General features: G+C 41.2%; 1 protein-coding gene across 8 annotated transcripts in view; it reads right to left on the bottom strand.

Annotated features, from left to right (window-relative positions):
- The window catches only part of LOC129861174 (histone acetyltransferase KAT6B-like), a 43476-nt gene that overhangs the window by 18522 nt on the left and 3893 nt on the right, over nt 1-21061 (bottom strand). For 5 of the 8 annotated variants that reach the window (XM_055932393.1, XM_055932375.1, XM_055932358.1 and 2 more), the window contains exons 3-6: nt 4157-4265; nt 1582-1697; nt 999-1164; nt 175-304 (exon numbers count right to left, since the gene is read on the bottom strand). In XM_055932393.1, coding sequence (XP_055788368.1) covers nt 175-304; nt 999-1164; nt 1582-1697; nt 4157-4265 — 521 coding nt within the window. The remainder of the gene's footprint in view (nt 1-174; nt 305-998; nt 1165-1581; nt 1698-4156; nt 4266-21061) is intronic. The other 3 variants (XM_055932401.1, XM_055932419.1, XM_055932384.1) reach the window with 2 other exon arrangements.

The raw sequence follows: 21061 nt of genomic DNA, 5'->3' as shown, positions 1-21061 counted from the left end.
CAAAAGCTACGTTTATGAAAACAACTTAGTCATAACTCAACTTATAACAAAATATTGCGATAAAAGCAGAAGGATTTCCTTGAGGTAATAATGTGGTTTACAGACACTCTGCACAACCTTCTATTGGTACACTAAAGTAAAGACAATGTCTACAGATCATGGTGATAAACTTACATTCTATGTTTGAGCTTATTTCTGGGCCTCCCGATTGGCTTTGCATATCGACGTTTGATCTCATCGGCTTTCTTATGCAGCAGTTTCTTTCCATGTTCCTTGGGCCTGCAGACCTGGCAGACCCAGGTACCTAGAGAAAGGAGAGCATCAGTTAGGTGGCTTCATCAACTCACACCACACATTCATTGGAAACATTTCCCTTTAATGCAGATGGCGAGGGAGGGAGAGGAAGAGAGAGAGAGACACACTCCTACTCACTCCTTACAACAATCAATTACTCAGCACAAAGCAGGGAAATCCATAAAAATGTAATAAAATAAAAAACATCAGGGTCCACTGAAATAGACTGTGTCCCAAAATGGAACCCTATTCCCTATAAAATGCACTACTTCTGACCAGGGCCCATGTAGGGAAGAGGGTACCATTTGAGACAGCCCATGTCAGCGCATTTTTAGCAAAGCGATGCGACTTGTGTGAATATTAGTCCCGCTGCCAAAGGTCTTACGCTACAGTAGTTGTTCAATCATTACAAGCATAGCTGTAGGCCATGTACAGTAATCTACATATCTCTCCTCTGGGACTGGGGAATCATTTGATATTCATGCAAATCTCCTAATAAGCCATCTCTGCTTCACTATGATGATTGACAGACCTAAAGCCCCCCTATGAAGAACACACACACACACACACACACACACACACACACACACACACACACACACACACACACACACACACACACACACACACACACACACACACACACACACACACACACACACACACACACACACAGAGACCACCATATGTATGAACACCTTTACCTTTTGGCATCCTTGAGAGTGGTGGGTTGCAGCACTCCATGTGAAACCCCCGATCACAAGAGTCACAGAACAGCATCTCGTCCTGCAAGGAGACAGGAGGCATGTGTGGGGCTGTGTGGTGGCTTCCCTGTTGTTGCATAGATGTTACACCTTCTGTCAATTCACTCTAAAGAGGGACATGTCCGTTTAGTTTAATACGGATGATGTATGTGGAGGTGAATTATGTTTGGTTGAAGGGTGGATGGGGAAAAAGGAGGCTGTGTCTTCACTGCACAACATGATGCCCGAAAATGGCAGATCTACGCTTGAAAAAATATTTCATCATATGTCTCTGTCCCAAACAGCAATCTATTCATTATATAGTGCACTACCTTTGACCAGAGCCCTGCTCAAAAGTAGTACACTATATATAGGCCATAGGGTCCTATTTGGGACACAGATATTATCATTGTTAAGGGGACATTTATTACCGGTTTGATTACATTATTATGTCTTCATGAAAGCATTATCAATCTCTATCTCACACAGATTAAATGGTATGGCAGTGTATTTGGAACTAAATCTAAAGTATTAAAAGACTTACAGCGTTTTTGCCCTGTATTCGACAGGAGCTACAGGTTTTGCATTCTATACATTGCCATCGCAATCTCTTCACATTTGTGGTCAGCTCTGGGGAGAACTTCAGACAAGATGGGTGCCCTGCAGAGGTAATTAAAGAGTGTTATTAGTGTTGCTGCACATTTCAACCATCCTTTAGGCGGTGTCCCAAATGGAGCCCTATTCCCCATGTCATGCACTACTTTTGACCAGGGACCAGGGCAGTGGTCAAAAGTAGTGCACTACATAGGGAAGAGAGTCCTATTTGGGACACATCCTTAGTATCAGTTTCACCGAGCGGGAGGCGCGACCTTCCCATTATGTTCACACAGCAAGGTTAAATATTAACATATTGCATTATCAACAATGTTAAGCAGCGTTTGCGTGCGTCTGTGCGCGTATGTGTCCGGGTGGGACCTCTCGCTCTTTTCCACAAGCTGTGTTTAAAAAACAGTATGATCAAACATCTGAGCAGCTAATTAAAGATAATTTGTTCTTAATGAGGCAGAAACAGTAGCAGAACTCAGTCTAATGGGGGCCCAAACGTGAAAGTCATGTAAAAGCGTGCCTCCTCTCTCACCGGCTCGTTCTCATGGTTGTAAAACAGCTGCTTTACACCCAGAGCACAATGTGTGTATACTAGGAGCGGTTAATGAAAACCACCTCAATGCTACTTAGTCAAATTTGAGCTATAAAAATGTCACTGGGAGAACAATTCCTTACAGCATTTAAAATAATTGTTTCCAAGGCAAACAAATCCTTATGAGAGGTCATTTTACAGAGGGTTAGCAGCAGCAATTTTGTCTGGAAGAAAAGAACAGTAAAGGAAAATGACACCAATCTACGGCAGTGGAAAATGGATGACATTTGATCCTATTTCCCTCTCTGTCCCTCATTGCTGCCTGCCGTGTTCCCAGAATGCTGTTCCATTCCGATTCCGAGAGCGCCGTTCACTCAACGACATGAGTGATTTCTAAATTCTAATGGCCACTTAAGTAGAATCTGCAGCTTCCTTCCTCAGTCCACCATGGGTTGTTGGCAGTTTTGCCTTAATTCTTCCTTCGTCTGTTATGTCTCCCTTTTCCAACTATCCAATTGAAACAGTTCATCAAGTAAGTCTTTCAAGTAGAGGGTTTAGCCTAAAGCAGGAGAACATCATGATGCAAGAGGAATATGGCAACGGCCCGATGGCACTAGAGTTGCTGCTACCATTTCGGGGTATACCCCTCCACACATCGACTCACTGTGTTTAAACCACAGACTAAGAAATTGCAGATTGACCATGCCTAATTAGAATCTATATAAACCACATCTGCTACAACATTAGCTACATATACACTGAGTGTACAAAATATTATGAACAACTGCTCTGTCCATGACACAGACTAACCAATTAAATCCAAATGAAAGCTATGATCCCTTATTGATGTCACCTGTTAAATCCACTTCAAATCAGTGTAGATGAAGGGGAGGAGACAGGTTAAAGAAGGATTTTTAATTGAGAAGTGGATTGTGTATGTGTGCCATTCAGATAGTGAATGGGCAAGACAGAATATTTAAGTGCCTTTGAACGGGGTATGGTTGTAGGTGACGGAGGTGCACGGGTTTGTGTCAAGAACTGCAACGCTGCTGGGTTTTTCATGCTCAACAGTTTCCCGTGTGTATCAAGAATGGTCCACCACCCAAAGGCCATCCAGCCAACTTGACACAACTGTGGGAAGCATTGGAGTCAACATGGGCCAGCATCCCTGTGGAACACTAGACACTTTGTAGAGCGCCCTGACGAATTAAAACTGTTCTGAGGGCAAAGGGGGAGAGAGGTGCAACTCAATATTAGGAAGGTGTTCTTAATGTTTTGTAAACTCAGTGTACAAGCTACATTGTTTTGTGGATGTTTGGGGTCCTGAGGGCTTCCCCCTATCTATCTGTGGCTTCATGCCAAATGGGACACTCTGTTCCCTATATAGGCCTAGTCCAAAGTAGTGCACTTCGTAGGTAATAAGGTGCCATTTGGGATTCAGACAGTGGCTGTGGCCGAATACACGTAATTGCATTCTAAATAATAGGCTGATTGGGTGTGCCTAAATGCAACGTGTTATAAATTAGAAATTAGTTCAGAAATTCAGTATGCAATCAAATTTTTAATTTTCATCTAGTAGAATTCCCTTCATGCTATTGAGGAAGAGAATTGTCTTTTTACTAAACAGTACATTCTAAATGGTATGTAATACGATTAGCACACAGTTTTAGAAAGTAGTCGGCAAGACTAACTATGACATGGCCAGTGTGTTCGAGAGGATCAGTTTCAGCAAGGCGCAGAATAATCACTAAGCTTGATCACATAATGAGTAGTTATGTGGGATGCAAGGTGATCGAGATCAGTTATTCTGCACAGTCCGACTGCCATGTAGTGAGACCTCAAACATGCACATTGTGTCAAGTGGACAAAGGCTCTCTAGGAGTCTAGGTAACTGAAATATGGTGAATGTGTAACCAGGTCAGCCAAGTTCAGCCCAGTTTGGCACAGTCATATACAAAATGAAAAAAGGATATGAACTTACCGCTGCTCCCACAGTCTGCACAGGAGAGAAGCTGCTCTGGCCTCTTGTCCCGATTGGACTCTTTCGTTCCCAAACAGAAACTGCATATTGGGATGGGGTCAGCGCGTAGCTGGGGAGAGAAACAGAAACTGCATTTCGGGATGGGGTCAGGGCAAGCTGGGGTGAGAAACAAACTGTATATTGGGATGGGGTCAGGGCAAGTTGAGGAGAGAAACAAACTGTATATTGGGATGGGGTCAGGGCAAGTTGAGGAGAGAAACAAACTGTATATTGGGATGGGGTCAGGGCAAGTTGAGGAGAGAAACAAACTGTATATTGGGATGGGGTCAGGGCAAGCTGGGGTGAGAAACAAACTGTATATTGGGATGGGGTCAGGGCAAGCTGGGGTGAGAAACAAACTGTATATTGGGATGGGGTCAGGGCAAGCTGAGGAGAGAAACATAGCAAGTGTTCGAAAACATAAGAGGCATGGTGGACTAGCTCTGTATGTACTGTTTGTGATGTGCTGTAAATATGTGAATAATATCGGTATTCTGGTATGCTGTATGACAAACAATTTCCTTATGGATACAAATACAGTTATTATCATAAGCCTACAGTCCTGTAAAGTGCTGCATAACACTCATCTATTTCTGTTTGTCTTGGAGTCTACTGACTGAAGGGCATGCTTTTAGGGGATTATTGAAACAGAAAATATATTCAAACAGATACAATGATATGCAGATACATGAATAAGTAACCACAAGGCTTAGCCATCAAAGCTCTGTGAATGAGATGGGAATTAGTGACATAATAGTCCGTCCCCCTGACATGAGTTCTCAACAACTAAAACACAATTAGCTTATTATGAACACTTACTGCCCACAGGAGGTACTCTACCGTAATACATGTAAAAAAAAAATTCCCTTCTTTATCCATTAAATCTGAAAGGGGATGTGATAATCAGTTAAGGGGCTTAATCTACTTGAGAAAGCTTTACAGTACAATTAGACAGGATTAGCCAGCATGTAATCAAATTACCTTAATAATGTTAATGAATAATAATAAATGATTCAAATACATTGTATAGGGCCAGGATGATACCAGTATCACAATATTTTTTACATGGCAAAAAGGAAAGCCCAAAGCAGACCTCACTGTTTGGTCCTTTAACCTGCTGTATGTAAAATATTGTGAGCTATAAATATAATGTTTATTTCCAACATTAGGGCTGTTTTCCTAAAGAAGTTAAATCCGCTGTGTATTTTGTTTCCTTGCCAGGATACTAACGAGTATCGCGATACTGGTATCGTCCCGGCCCTAACATTGTAGTTGCTCTCCCTCTATCCATGTGTCAGAATCAGCAGTAGAAAAGTTAACACACACTTAAGGGCTTAAAATGATGTACAAAAGTAGTAAAATATCAGCTTTAAGGTTTAAGAGGACTTAGCACTGATCACTTAGAACTAATGACAGGCAGATCTAACTACCAGCATGGCTAGCCCATGTCTAGTAGGAAGGTAAACATTGTGCCTATACCCATCTGTTCTATAGCCTGCAAAATATTAAAAACACGTTTCTGCTCAGTCTCGAACACTATGAAATCGCTTTCTTATTGAACACAACGGACTCAACCACCTTGAAAACAGCACCACCACATAACACAGAAAATAACAGCAGACTAGCCCATGTCTAGTTTGAAGGTACACGGCCATGTGTAGCTCAGTTGGTATTGCGACACTTGCAACAAGGTCATGGGTTATTTTCCCGCAGGGATCACATAACCTACACATGCTAAAAACACATGCGCTCACTATGCTGTTAATCACTTTGGATAAAAACATCTGCTAAGGGTCATAGGTTATATATTACTATATGGTGTGTACCTACTCTTCCATACAACCACCATATTCAACACCTTTTTTGCTCAGTAGGCCTATGAATCGTTATTCGGTTCAATCATTTCATGACCATCGTAAAGCAACCACCAAAAATAACACCACGTAACACAGCGTCACACACACACACTTCTCAGGCAGCATAACACACCATCATACATGCATCACACACACACTCCTCAGGCAGCATAACACAGCATCACACAAAGAGCCTCCTCTGAGAGGAAGGAGGTTCTTAAGGGAAAATAACACACAGGGTATGACAATAAATAACAAACCTCATCAGTTCACACACAAACGACTCATCAACTGACTGCGGAGGCTTTGGAAAGAAAGGGGACTCTGGGGAGATGCCCATAATTAGTTTCTACTGAGCGAGGCAGGCAGATTATCATCATGACCTCAACACAGCCCGTTTGAACGCAATATCCATCGGCCCCTCCGTGACCCCTCCGTGACCTGCAGATGCAATCTGGGTGTTTAGAAGAGTCCGATGTCACGTTACCTTGAGATAGAAATGCCTAGTATGTAGAACAATCATCCCTCTCTGACATATTAGATACTGAATCATGTCCACTCTATTCATGCCATTTCTAACTTCACCGTTACCGAATGTGACCCAAATAGATTTTAGGGCTAGCCAGTCACATTTAGTTTTTTACATTTTAGTAATTTAGCAGACGCTCTTATCCAGAGCAACTTACATGAGATATTAGGGGTTAAGTGTCTTGCTCAAGGGCACATCAGATTTTTCACCTAGTCAGCTTGTGGATTTGAAACCAGCGACCTTTCAGTTAGTGGCCCAATACTCCTACCCACTAGGCTACCTGCTGCCATTTCAAAATACAGGAAGTGGAAAAGTAAAACAGGGATAGAATGCATCTGTGGGATTTGGTCATTGTTCTTGGCTGGTGTTATAGCCTATCAAATGAATAATATAATGAGAGAAAGCCATTTACAGATACATCAATGATTACTCCATTTCCAAAACCTTCCAGGTCAATAGAGTGGCTGTGCTACCGGTGGAATCAGCTTGCCCGTCTATGTAAAGACAACCACTCTTGAATGAATGCTACAGAGATGATTCATTTTTGTAAGATAGGCTACACCTCACTTTCATCATCTCTTCAACAGCATATAATTTACTTGGCAGATGCTTTTATCCAAAGTGACTAAGAGTACAGTACAGGGAGTGCATACATATTTAGTATGAGTATCAATACCGACAAGAATTGAACCCACAACCTTGACTAGACGCAGCATTACGTCATTATGATCATTAATGGGTCACAGAAAGTAGAAACAGGAAGAAGCTCTATCAAACAGGATTAAAAAAGAAAATCTGTCCTTTAAAAACTTCTAAATAGCAGAACCGTCTGTCTCTAGTACGTAGGCCTATCTAGCCTGTTCCTTTTGCACTTGATAACAATATATGCCATCACAAAAACTACAGAATCCATGTAATCTACAAATGAAGATTAAACTTTGTGAAAGCCTCTAGCTCTTTGGAGCAACTGTGTTCAAACTACTTCTAAAATCAGCAGAGCAGTCTTTCTCTAGTAGGCTAAGTATCTAAATAGGCTGCTCTTTTTGTACTTGATCAAACAATCACAAACCTAGGCTACTTCGTATCCCCCAAATATTTTTTTTACTGGATGTGAAATCTTGATCTGCAGTGATGCTATGGTGAAATGGCTACTAGCGCCCAGCATATCATTGTGATAACCATGCAATTGGTCTGTGGGACTAGGGCTGGCACAATTACCTTATAACCGGAAGATATGAAGACTCATGAAAATAAAATAACCGTCATACATTTTTTTTGTAATGCAATTTTATTACATTTTTGGGGTGGAACAACTGCTGACGGGACGGCCAGGCATTCATGCGATTATGTCCGTTTCTGCGGCAACATGGACTCTTAATGTGATGGAACTTTGTTGCTCCTTACTGAAACAAGCATGTTGTTGTAGCAAACAAGTCTTTGGTTGCGAGGCAACGCCACCACAATGCAGCAGCAGCACACATAGAAATATAATTAATAGAATGGTTCCTCTAACCCTGGCAACTTGACTGATAAACTCATAGGTACACTCACAATGGCTTCCTGGTATTGTGATGCAATAATTTCCATGATAATGTAGAATGTCAATTCAAATTATGTTAACTGATAAGCCTCATGCAATGGACTGCATTTTTTGTAATGTCAGTTGAATCAACAAATAATGGCACATTGATGGGTACACTTGCAATGGCCGCCAGTCCACCAATTATGCCGTCATTGACTTGAATTTTTATTTATTTCACCTTTATTTAACCAGGTAGGCAAGTTGAGAACAAGTTCTCATTTACAATTTCAACCTGGCCAAGGTAAAGCAAAGCAGTTCGACACATACAACAACACAGAGTTACACATGGAGTAAAACAAACATACAGTCAATAATACAGTAGAAAAATAAGTCTATATACGATGTGAGCAAATGAGGTGAAATAAGGGAGGTAAAGGCAACAAAAAAAAGGCCATGGTGGCGAAGTAAATACAATATAGCAAGTAAAACACTGGAATGGTAGATTTGCAGTGGAAGAATGTGCAAAGTAGAGAGAAATAATGGGGTGCAAAGGACCAAAATATTTAAATAAATACAGTATGGGGAGAGGTAGTTGTTTGGGCTAAATTATAGATGGGCTATGTACAGGTGCAGTAATCTGTGAGCTGCTCTGACAGCTGGTGCTTAAAGCTAGTGAGGGAGATAAGTGTTTCCAATTTCAGAGATTTTTGTAGTTCGTTCCAGTCATTTGCAGCAGAGAACTGGAAGGAGAGGCGGCCAAAGGAAGAATTGGTTTTGGGGGTGACCAGAGAGATATACCTGCTGGAGCGCGTGCTACAGGTGGGTGCTGCTATGGTGACCAGCGAGCTAAGATAAGGGGGGACTTTACCTAGCAAGTCTTGTAGATGACCTGGAGCCAGTGGGTTTGGCGACGAGTATGAAGCGGGGGCCAGCCAACGAGAGCGTACAGGTCGCAGTGGTGGGTAGTATATGGGGCTTTGGTGACAAAACGGATGGCACTGTGATAGACTGCATCCAATTTATTGAGTAGGGTATTGGAGGCTATTTTGTAAATGACATCGCCGAAGTCGAGGATGGGTAGGAGATCAGTTTTACAAGGGTATGTTTGGCATTGATGTATACAGAGAAGAGAGTCGGTCCAAGAATTGAACCCTGTGGCACCCCCATAGAGACTGCCAGAGGCCCGAACAGGCCGTCCGATTTGACACACTGAACTCAGAGAAGTAGTTGGTGAACCAAGCGAGGCAATCATTTGAGAAACCAAGGCTATCGAGTCTGCAGATGAGGATGTGGTGATTGACAGAGTCGAAAGCCTTGGCCAGGTCGATGAATACGTCTGCACAGTATTGTTTCTTATCGATGGCGGTTAAGATATCGTTTAGGGCCTTGAGCGTGGCTGAGGTGCACGCATGACCAGCTCTGAAACCAGATTGCATAGTGGAGAAGGTATGGTGGGATTCGAAATGGTCGGTAATCTGTTTAATGACTTGGCTTTCGAAGACCTTAGAAAGGCAGGGTAGGATAGATATAGGTCTGTAGCAGTTTGGGTCTAGAGTGTCACCCCCTTTGAAGAGGGGGATGACCACAGCTGCTTTCCAATCTTTGGGAATCTCAGACGACACGAAAGAGAGGTTGAACAGGCTAGTAATAGGGGTTGCAACAATTTCTGCAGATAATTTTAGAAATGGTCCAGATTGTCTAGCCTGGCTGATTTGTAGGGGTACAGATATTGCAGCTCTTTCAGAAAATCAGCTGACTGGATTTGGGAGAAGGAGAAATGGGGAAGGCTTGGGCGAGTTGCTGTGGGGGGTGCAGTGCTGTTGACCGGGGTAGGGGTAGCCAGGTAGAAAGCATGGCTAGCCGTCGAAAAATGCTTATTGAAATTCTCAATTATAGTGGATTTATCGGTGGTGACAGTGTTTCCTATCCTCAGTGCAGTGGGCAGCTGGGAGGAGGTGTTCTTATTCTCCATGGACTTTACAGTATCCCAGAACTTACTTGAGTTTGTGTTGCAGGAAGCAAATTTCTGCTTGAAAAAGCTAGCCTTGGCTTTTCTAACTGCCTGTGTATATTGGTTTCTAGCTTCCCTGAAAAGTTGCATATCACGGGTGCTGTTCGATGCTAATGCAGAACGCCATAGGATGTTTTTGTGTTGGTTAAGGGCAGTCAGGTCTAGAGAGAACCAAGGGCTATATCTGTTCCTGGTTCTAAATTTCTTGAATGGGGCATGCTTATTTAAGATGGTGAGGAAGGCATAAAAAAACAAAACAGGCATCCTCTACTGACGGGATGAGATCAATTTCCTTCCAGGATACCCCGGCCAGGTCGATCAGAAAGGCCTGCTCGCTGAAGTGTTTCAGTGATGAGTGGAGGTTGTTTGACCGCTGACCCATTACGGATGCAGACAATGAGGCAGTGATTGCTGAGATCTTGGTTGAAAACAGCAGAGGTGTATTTAGAGGGCAAGTTGGTTAGGATGATATTTATGAGGGTGCCCGTGTTTACGGCTTTGGGGTGGTACTCGGTAGGTTCATTGATCATTTGTGTGAGATTGAGGGCATCAAGCTTAGATTGTAGGATGGCTGGGGTGTTAACTTCTTTGATATAGGGGGCAGCATTTTCACTTTTGGATAAATTGCATGCCCATAGTGAACTGCCTCCTACTCAGTTCCAGATGCCAATATATGCATATTATTATTACTATTGGATCGAAAACATTCTGAAGTTTCTAAAACTGTTTGAATGATGTCTGTGAGTATAACAGAACTCATATGGCAGGCAAAAACCTGAGAAAAAATCCAAACAGGAAGTGAGAATTCTGAGAGTGGTCGATGTTAAAGTCATCGCCTTTTCAATTCCCTGTAATATATGGATCTGTTTGCACTTCCTACGCCTTCCACTAGATGTCAACAGTCAGTAGAATGTGGAATGAAGCTTATACTGTGTTGTGGGACCGGATGGGAGGTGTTTCAGTCAGTGGTCTGGCAGAATGCCAGTTCTTGGTCACGCACTTTCCTCATGATATCGTCATTTACATTTACATTTTAGTCATTTAGCAGACACTCTTATCCAGAGCGACTTACAGTAGAGTGCATACATTTTTATTACATTTTACATACTGAGACAAGGATATCCCTACCGGCCAAACCCTCCCTAACCCGGACGACGCTATGCCAATTGTGCGTCGCCCCACGGACCTCCCGGTTGCGGCCGGCTGCGACAGAGCCTGGGCGCGAACCCAGCCCAGCCTGGGCGCAAACCCAGAGACTCTGGTGGCGCAGCTAGCACTGCGATGCAGTGCCCTAGACCACTGCGCCACCCGGGAGGTTGTGCGCTCCATTACTTATAGAGACTGAAAAGAATGCTCCGGTTGGAACGTTATTGGATATATATGATAACATCTTGAAGATTGATTCTCTACTAAGTTTGACCAGTTTATTCGACTTGTAATATAACTTTGAAGTTTTCGTCCGACGTTTGCATGCATCTGCGCGAGCGTTTGGACATGTGTACTACACATGCTAGCAAAATTTGTTAATTGGACATAAGTAATGGACATTATCGAACAAAACAACGATTTATTGTGTAACTAGGATTCCTGGCACTGCATTCTGATGAAGATAATCAAAGGGAATATTTATGATGTAATTTCGTATTTCTGTTGACTCCAACATGGCGGAGAAATGTTGTTAAATCTGAGCGCCGTCTCAGATTATTGCATGGTGTGCTTTTTACTAAAGTTATTTTTAAATCTGACACAGCGGTTGCATTAAGAACAAGTGTATCTTTAATTATATGTAAAACATGTATCTTTCATCAAAGTTTATGATGAGTATTTCTGTTATTTGACGTGGCTCTGTAATTACTCCGGATATTTTGGAGGCATTTCTGAACATGGCGCCAATATAAACCGAGATTTGTGGATATAAATATGCACATTATCGAACAAAACATAAATGTATTGTGTAACATGATGTCATATGAGTGTCATCTGATGAAGATGTTCAAAGGTTAGTGAATCATTTTCTCTATTTCTGCTTTTTGTTACTACTATATTTTGCTGGGAAAATGGCTGTGTTTTTCTGTGGCTATGTACTGAGCTAACATAATTGTTTGGTGTGCTTTCCCCATAAATCCTTTTTGAAATCAGACATGTTGGCTGGATTCACAACATGTGTAGCTTTAATTTGGTGTCTTTCATGTGTGATATCATGAAATATTGATTTTTATAGTAATATATTTGAATTTGGCGCGCTACATTTTTTCTGGATTTTGGCCAAGTTGGGACGCTACCGTCCCACCTATCCTAGAGAAGTTAAGCATGTACAAGTTTAGGTCGCCTAGCAGCACGAGCTCTGAAGATAGACGGGGGGGGGGGGCAATCAGTTCACATATGGTGTCCAGAGCACAGCTGGGGGCAGAGGGTGGTCTATAGCAGGCGGCAATGGTGAGAGACTTGTTTTTAGAGAGGTGGATTTTTAAAAGTAGAAGTTGTAATTGTTTGGGTACAGACCTGGATAGTAGGACAGAACTCTGCAGGCTATCTTTGCAGTAGTTTGCAACACCGCCCCCTTTGGCTGTTCTATCTTGTCTGAAAATGTTGTAGTTAGGGATGGAGATTTCAGAATTTTTGGTGGTCTTCCTAAGCCAGGATTCAGACACGGCTAGAACATCCGGGTTGGCAGAGTGTGCTAAAGCAGTGAATAAAACAAACTTAGGGAATAGGCTTCTAATGTTAACATGCATGAAACCAAGGCTATTACGGTTACAGAAATCATCAAAAGAGAGCGCCTGGGGAATAGAAGTGGAGCTAGGCACTGCAGGGCTTGGATTCACCTCTACATCACCAGAGGAACAGAGGAGGAGTAGGATAGCTAAAAGCTATGAGAATTGGTCGTCTAGAATGTCCGGAACAGAGAGTAAAAGGAGGTTTCTGGGGGCGATAAAATAGCTTCAAGGTATAATATACAGACAAAGGTATGGTAGGATGTGAATACAGTGGAGGTAAACCTAGGTATTGAGAGATGATGAGAGAGATATTGTCTCTAGAAACATCATTGAAACCAGGTGATGTCATCGCATGTGTGGGTGGTGGAACTGAAAGGTTGGATGAGGTATAATGAGCAGGGCTAGAGGCTCTACAATGAAATAAGCCAATAAACACTAACCAGAACAGAAATGGACAAGGCATATTGACATTAAGGAGAGGCATGCTTAGTCGAGTGATCATAAGGGTCCAGTGAGTAGTGAGGTTGGTTGGGGTAACGGCGATTCAGACAGCTAGCCGGGTCATCGGTAGCAAGCTAGCAGAGGATGAAGGTCTGTTTTTAGCCACCTTGTGCGTTTCCGTCGGTAGATTAGTGGGGTTCCGTGTGGTAGAGGGGATCAATCCAATTGGCAAAATAGATATAGTTATAGTGACCCAAGAAAAATTGTCCCATAGACCTATTCAGATAGCAGCCGATAAGACAGCTAACGATTAGCGGGCCGCAGATGGGTCGTTCAGGTAACGTCGTGACAGAGGGGCCAGTTGGATAACTCCCTCAGGCAGATAACGTCGGTGGGGATGGGGATGCCCATTCTATTCATTCCATTTCTACAGCAGCACATACAGTCAGGAGCAGAGGAGGAGAAAATGTGTGTTTTGTTTTGCTATTCGAACAGTTATTACGATGACTGGCTGGCCAAATGGCTGGCCAACTACCGTCATCCAAAATTCCATGACCGTCACAGCCCTATACATGAACTGCATGAAAAAGCCATTGTTCCAATAAGATAGGATTAGCTTTTTATTACATCAAATCGGTAGCCTGAGCATACGAGTAGAGACAAAGGTTCAGGCTTCTGCACAGTCACTATGGAAGATCTAGTCTACAGCGCCTGGTTAAATTGTCTTTAGGAGGATTTGTATACTCTCTCCATGGTTAAAAAGCAGTGAGAAACAGATGTCATAGTTGCAACAAAAAAATAAAGTGTGCTTCATTTACTATCATCCCAAATCAAAATATTTCATTATCTTGACTAATTCTTCAAATTTTACACTAATTTTCCTATGGATGGGCTGAACGTGTTACTACATTAGACATTTTCACCACACAAAAATATCAGAAAAATGAAATATCGTTTTTACCTCAGATTGGTGATGTGAGTATTAAAGTTTATAGTCATCACGATCTCACAAAATCGATTGCTTAAAACAGATTCATATCTTTCGTTTAATACCTGTGTTCTCGTTATATGTGCCAGTCCGTAGTATAATAATTTTTTCCCTCTCCTCCCATAAATGACTCTGGCCTCAAATGAATTCATGGATTTGAGGCTTAAGCTATAATTCAAATGAAAGCCAATCTCTGAAGTCATTTAGAAACCGATGTGAGGTGGTGATTCATTGGAATTATCCAGTCAAAAAAAGTGTTGTTTCCGTTACCGTATCGGCTATCTACCGATATAAATGGTCTCACAAAGCTATAAGTTGATATATAGCTATTACAGGTTATTGTTGATCGACTGGTAAATGTAGTATACCCAAGTTATTGGAGGTTTGTCTTTTAGAAGAGAACAAACGCACATGTAGCGTCAGCGAATTGTCCCAGTTCCATTGATTTCCATACAATATCGATGCGAGTGAATCATTTGTGCACAATATTGATTACAGTAGAACAAGGTAATCAATTCCAGCTCCGAGTGGACCCTTGGCAAATGTATGTGTGTTTGCAGTTCATAAAAAGTTCTAATTTAGGAAAATAAAAGTAATCTGAACACATGACTGACATGTGTAAAGAGCAATTTTTGTATTCAAAATATCACAACCTACATCAGCATATTTATTATGAAATTGGACAGCTAAAACCAGTGTTGAGACACTGGGCTATAAATCAGAACAGGAAACAGCAACAGTATAATTTTCTACTTATGTTTTAGGAATATAAATTATTTTAACAATTCTTACGTGAATCTACTTAATTAGATAAGAACCACTGAATTAGCCTAGAAAACCTGCTGATGTAGTAAGCTATTGATTTTGATGAGATTAGTGCAATTGTGAAATGATAAGTGCAGTGTATGTGTAGTTGATAAAGTCAAGTTTCACAACTTACACAGTACTTCAAAAATGTATAAAGCAAAAACCCTATGTGGCTAGCCTAGTCTGGGCTGGCCATTAGATATTTTTTGCAGTAGGAAACAGCCTCCGATTGGTGATTAAACAGAGAAAAATAAAAACCCTTAAAAGTGGTGCTCATCTGAAAAATAATAGAAAAAAAAGAACACACAGCTAAAGAGAAGATATTACTGATTGACTAGGGAATTCCAAATGAAGTACATTAGAGGAAATTACAGTGCTTTAAAAAGGCACAGTTGTGTTCCATGAGGGGGGTGGGGTTCTATTAGAAGACTGCTGTTCTAGAAGCCAGGCAGAGAGCAGTGCTGAAGAACAGGTTACATAACAGTAAGGGGAGAGAAGAAAAAAATTCCTTGCCTTTGTTGCAGCCAAACTCACTTTAGAATCATATAAACTTTGACCCAAGACTGCTCTTTTCCAAGACTCTCATTTCCTATACCCACTAGTTATGCTTTGTTACTCGCTAACTTCAAGGACTAGAAAGAAGTAATCCTTTTGAGTAAACTAAAAGATCTTTGTAAACTAAAAGAACTTAGTGATGTCACCACCAAATAGCACATTAGCTGAGTGTAATTGAAAAACTCCAAACTTATACAGAATAGGGCCAAGACATTTCTTGGTGATGTCAAGCTTTTTATTACAGGAGGACAGTGTCTTAAAACAGAACTGTTTCACTTTGGTCTGACCACAAACACAAACTTGTGGCTATATCGTCAAGGGTGTTATTTCCTGATATTCATAATGAAACTGAAGGGTAGATAATGTCTCCACTAGTGAAAATGCCAATCTAGAATAGTCTACTGTAGGCCTACATCATTTAAAAGTAGTAAATTACCAAATGATTAACATAAATTAATCCTTTCCATAACTTGGAGACAACATGTTAACGCAACTTTATACTCACAAAGCCCTAGACTGTAATTTTGACCTTCTACACAAAAGGGAGGAAAACTGTTTTATGGCAACAGTAATAGTAACCTTCCAATGTTTTGGCCTTCACTGTAAAGTCCTTTTCATTTGTCAAGTACAAAACTGCTGTCAATACAGTATTGTTCACATGCAGCATGAGTTACTGCTGAGTGATGGAGCCACAATCTCTGCAGAGTGAAAACACACGTCTCATGCATCATGGTCAAGAGAAAAAAATGAAGGCTAAGAGTTTTTAGGGGCCCTATATCAAGCCATACAGTTAGCTCCAAAATTATTTGACAGCGTTTCCCCTACATGCATTTAGTAGAGCAGCTGCTAAATCGTGGTCACCACTTAAAATACATACAGTACCAGTCAAAAGTTTGGAGAACTACTCATTCAAGCGTTTTTCTTTATTTTTACTGATTTCTAAAATGTAGAATAATATTGAAGAGGTCACAACTATGAAATAACACATATAGAACCATGTAGTAACCAAAAAATAAACAAATCAAAATATATTTTATATTTGAGATTCTACAAAAAGGAGCCACCCTTAGCCTTGATGACAGCGTAGCACACTCTTGCCATTCTCTCAACCAGCTTCATGAGGATGTCACCTGGAATGAATTTCAATTAACAGGTGTGCATTGTTAAAAGTTAATTTGTGTAATTTCTTTCCTTCTTAATGCGTTGACCCAATTAGTTGTGTGTGACAAGGTAGGGGTGGTACACAGAAGATAGCCCTATTTGGTAAAAGACCAAGTCCATATTATGTCAAGAACAGCTCAAATAAGCAAAGAGAAACAACAGTCCATCATTACTTTAAAACATGAAGGGCAGTAAATCCAGAAAATGTGAAGAACTTTCAAAGTTTCTTCAAGTACAGTAGCAAAAACCATCAAGCGCCATGTTGAAACTGGCTCACATGAGGACCACCACAGGAAAGGAAGACACAGTTACCTCTGCTGCAGAGGATACGTTCATTAGAGTTAACTGCATCTCAGATTGCAGGCCAAATAAATGCTTCACAGAGTTCAAGTAACAGACATCACAACATCAACTGATACACGCAGACCATGAAGGCCAGCGTGAATCAGACCTTCATGGTCAAATTTCTGCAAAGAAACCACTACTAAAATGGACATTAGACCAGTGGAAATCTGTTCTTTGGTCTGATGAGTCCAAATGTGAGATTCTTTGTTCCAACCGCCGTGTCTTTGTAAAACGCAGAATAGGTGAACGGATGATCTCTGCATGTGTGGTTCCCACCGTGAAGCATGGAGGTGGCGGCGTGATGGTGCTTTGCTTGTGACACGGTCAGTAATTTATTTAGAATTCAAGGTACACTTAACCAGCATGGCTACCACAGCATTCTGCAGCGATACGCCGTCCCATTTTTTATTTTATTTTTTTATGACAGGACAATGACCCAACACACCTCCAGGCTGTGTAAGGGCCATTTGACCAAGAAGGAGAGTGATGGAGTGCTGCATCAGATGAACTGGTCTCCACAATCACCCAACCTCAACCCAATTGAGATGGTTTGGGATGAGTTGGACCGCAGAGTAAAGGAAAAGCATCAAACAAGTGCTCAGAAGAACTCCTTCAAGACTGTTGGAAAAGCATTCCAGGTGAATCTGGTTGAGAGAATGCCAAGAGTGTGTGAAGCTGTAATCACGGCAAAGGGTGGCTACTTTGATATAAAACATATATTTGGATTATTTTAACACTTTTTTGGTTACAACATAATTCCATCTGTGTTATTTCATAGTTTTGATGTCTTCATTATTATTCTACAATGTAGAAAATAGTACAAATAAAGAAAAACCCTTGAATGAGTAGGTGTGTCCAAACTTTTGACTGGTACTAACACACACACGGAATTCAGACCCCTTGACTTCCTCCACATTTTATTACTGTTACTCGAAAATTGATTAAATAGTTTCTTCTCCTCTCATCAATCTACACATAATACCCTGTAATGACAAGGCAAATATATAAAGAAAAAAAATGAAATATCAGATTTACATAAGTATTCAGACATTTTACTTTGAATCTTCATCCTAGGCCGAGTTCCTGAGCAGGAATTCATCAAGGATCTCTGTACTTCTTTCCCTTTATCCTGACTGGTCTCCCAGTCCCTGCCGCTGAAAAACATCCCCACAGCATGATGCTGCCACAATCATGCATCACCGTAGGGATGGTGCCAGGTTTCCTCCAGACGTGACGCTTGGCATTCCGGCCAAAGAGTTCAATCTTGGTTTCATCACACCAGAGAATCTTGTTTTCTCGTGGTCTGAGTCCATGGACTGTCATGTGCATTTTACAGAGGAGTGGCTTCCATCTGACCACTCTACCATAAAGGCCTGATTTGTGGAGTGCTGCAGAGATGGTTGTCCTTCTGGAAGGTTCTCCCATCTCCACTCTGGGGTTCTTGGTCACCTCCCTGACCAAGGCCCTTCTCCCCCGATTGCGCAGTTGGGCCAGGTGGCCAGCTGTAGGAAGAGTCTTGGTGGTTCCAAACTTCGTCCATTTAAGAATGATAGAGGCCTCTGTTCTTGGGGACCTTCAATGTTGCAGAAATGTTTTGGTACCCTTCCCCAGATCTGTGCCTCGACACATTCCTACGGACAATTCCTTTGAATGGCTTGCACTGTCAACTGTGGGACCTTATATAGACAGGTGTGTGCCTTTCCAAGTCATGTCCAATCTATTGAATGTACCACAGGTGGACTCCAATCAAGTTGTAGAAACATCTCAAGGATGATCAATGGAAACAGGATGCACCTGAGCTCAATTTCAAGTCTCATACCAAAGGGTCTGAATATGTATGTAAATAAGGTGTCCTTATTTTTGATAAATTCACAAAAAATATATTTTAAACTGTTTTCGCTTTGTCATTATGGGGTATTGTGTGTAGATTGATGAGGATAATATATATATATTTTTTAATTCATTTTAGAAAAAAGCTGTAATGTAACAAAATGTGGAAAAAGGTAAGGGGTCTGAGACTATCCAAATGCACTGTACATATGCCCTAGGAAGACCTCACACACACACACCCCCCATGCAGGAAGACCCCCCGCTAGACCCCATTCAGCCTCGCTCCGATAACTGCCACAGCTGCTGAAAAAAATAGTCTTATAAAATCAGCTGGTGAAAAAATCTTATATTAATATAATTGCTCAGAGAACAATTTTGGATAACAAGTAGATAAAAATAATTATTGGTAACCCTAAAGATTCAAATCAAACTAAATGAAATCTGCATTAATATTCTACTTTAAAAAAAAATATTTCAGTTTAAGGAACAGTATTGTGGCCTTCCACGGCTAAAATCCCTTTGTCATCCATCACCATGTGGAATGCCAAAAATGTATGGAACTCAGAAGTCATGAGGCAAATGGTTGTTGACTTTCAAAAAAGCAGGCAATGCGTAGAAAAAAAAAATATAGCACTTACCACTATTAGAGCAATTATTACAAATTTAATCACTGCAACAGTGGTAAACGTGCCTGGTAGAGGGTGCATTTGTATCTTGTCCCCATTCAGTGAGGAAGATGATTTGGGAGGCAAAGAAAAGTCCAAGGGCCACAGTTGGAGAATTACAGAACTTGGTTGCATCTTGGGGGAACCAAGTCTCTTAATCTACAATTAAACGTCACCTCCATGCCAATAGGCTATTTGGAAGGGTTGCCATAAAAAATCCTTTATTGAGAGAAACCGACACATGTAAATGCCTGGAGTTTGTTAAAGGCATTGGCACTTGGACCGGAACTGGATGGTATGGTCAGATGTTACAAAAATAGAGGTCTTTGGTCATGCACACCAGCAGTGGGTTTGGCATCAAAAGAAGGATGCATATGCAAAAAAAGAACCTCATTCCTAATGTAAAATAAGGTGATGGACCTTTGATGTTATGGGGATGTTTTGCTTGCACTGGGCCTGAGGTCCTTGTTAAGGTCAACAGCATCATCAACTGTACTAGGACATTTTAGCCAAAAACCTGGTTGCATCTGCCTGGAAGCTGAAACTTGGCCGCAATTGGATGTTCCAGGAAGACAATGACCCCAAGCACACATCAAAATATACAAAGAAATGGTTAACTGACCACAAAAAAAATCAACATTTTGCAATTGCCATCTCAGTCTCCGGACTTGAACCCCATTGAAAACCTGTGGTTTGAATTGAGGGCAGTCCATAAGCGCATGCCAAATATATATATATAAAGTATCTGGAAAGATTCTGCACAGAGGAATGGTCTAAGATCCCTCCCAATGTGTTTTCCAATCTCATAAAACATTATAGAAAAAGAGGAATGGTCTAAGATCCCTCCCAATGTGTTTTCCAATCTCATAAAACATTATAGAAAAAGGCTCAGTGTCCTAGCAAGGGGAGGGTGCTGGAGTATCGAAAACAGGGGTGTTGATAATTTTGTCACCTATCTTTTTTAGATTTGTATTACTTGTTAAACATATTTGAGCAAGTGTATTAGTATAAAATAATTGACCCATAAAATTATATATTACACACAACCCTGTGTTCTCAAAGACAAATAACTTAAAGCTACTGTACGTTATTTACTCTCTGTCTATAACAACATAGCCCATCTATTCTGCCAAACAAATGCAAAAATGGCCAATTGGTTACAAAGTATTTTCCTGAGCAGAGGAAATGTCAACAAGGCCTAGTAGTTTCCTAAAGTACACACTGAACTAGCTAGGAGATCTACTGAGTAGCTGTGTTTCCAAGCAGCAATATTATATCACAACAGCTTGATTTAAACCCACAAGAGCTCTGCTATTCATCACAAAACTGTCAGCTATCATCCAATTGCATTCCTCAAGTGCAGCATCATCACCCAGTGCTTGAAGCCGATTAGGCATGATCAGTGAGAGCATCAAGTCCTTAACCAAATGAGACTGAAT

This window comes from Salvelinus fontinalis, chromosome 1, assembly GCF_029448725.1.
Source record: "Salvelinus fontinalis isolate EN_2023a chromosome 1, ASM2944872v1, whole genome shotgun sequence".
In the NCBI taxonomy this organism is placed as follows: domain Eukaryota; kingdom Metazoa; phylum Chordata; class Actinopteri; order Salmoniformes; family Salmonidae; genus Salvelinus; species Salvelinus fontinalis.
Note: the sequence above shows the minus strand (reverse complement) of the source record. Positions and strands in the feature narration are given on the sequence as shown.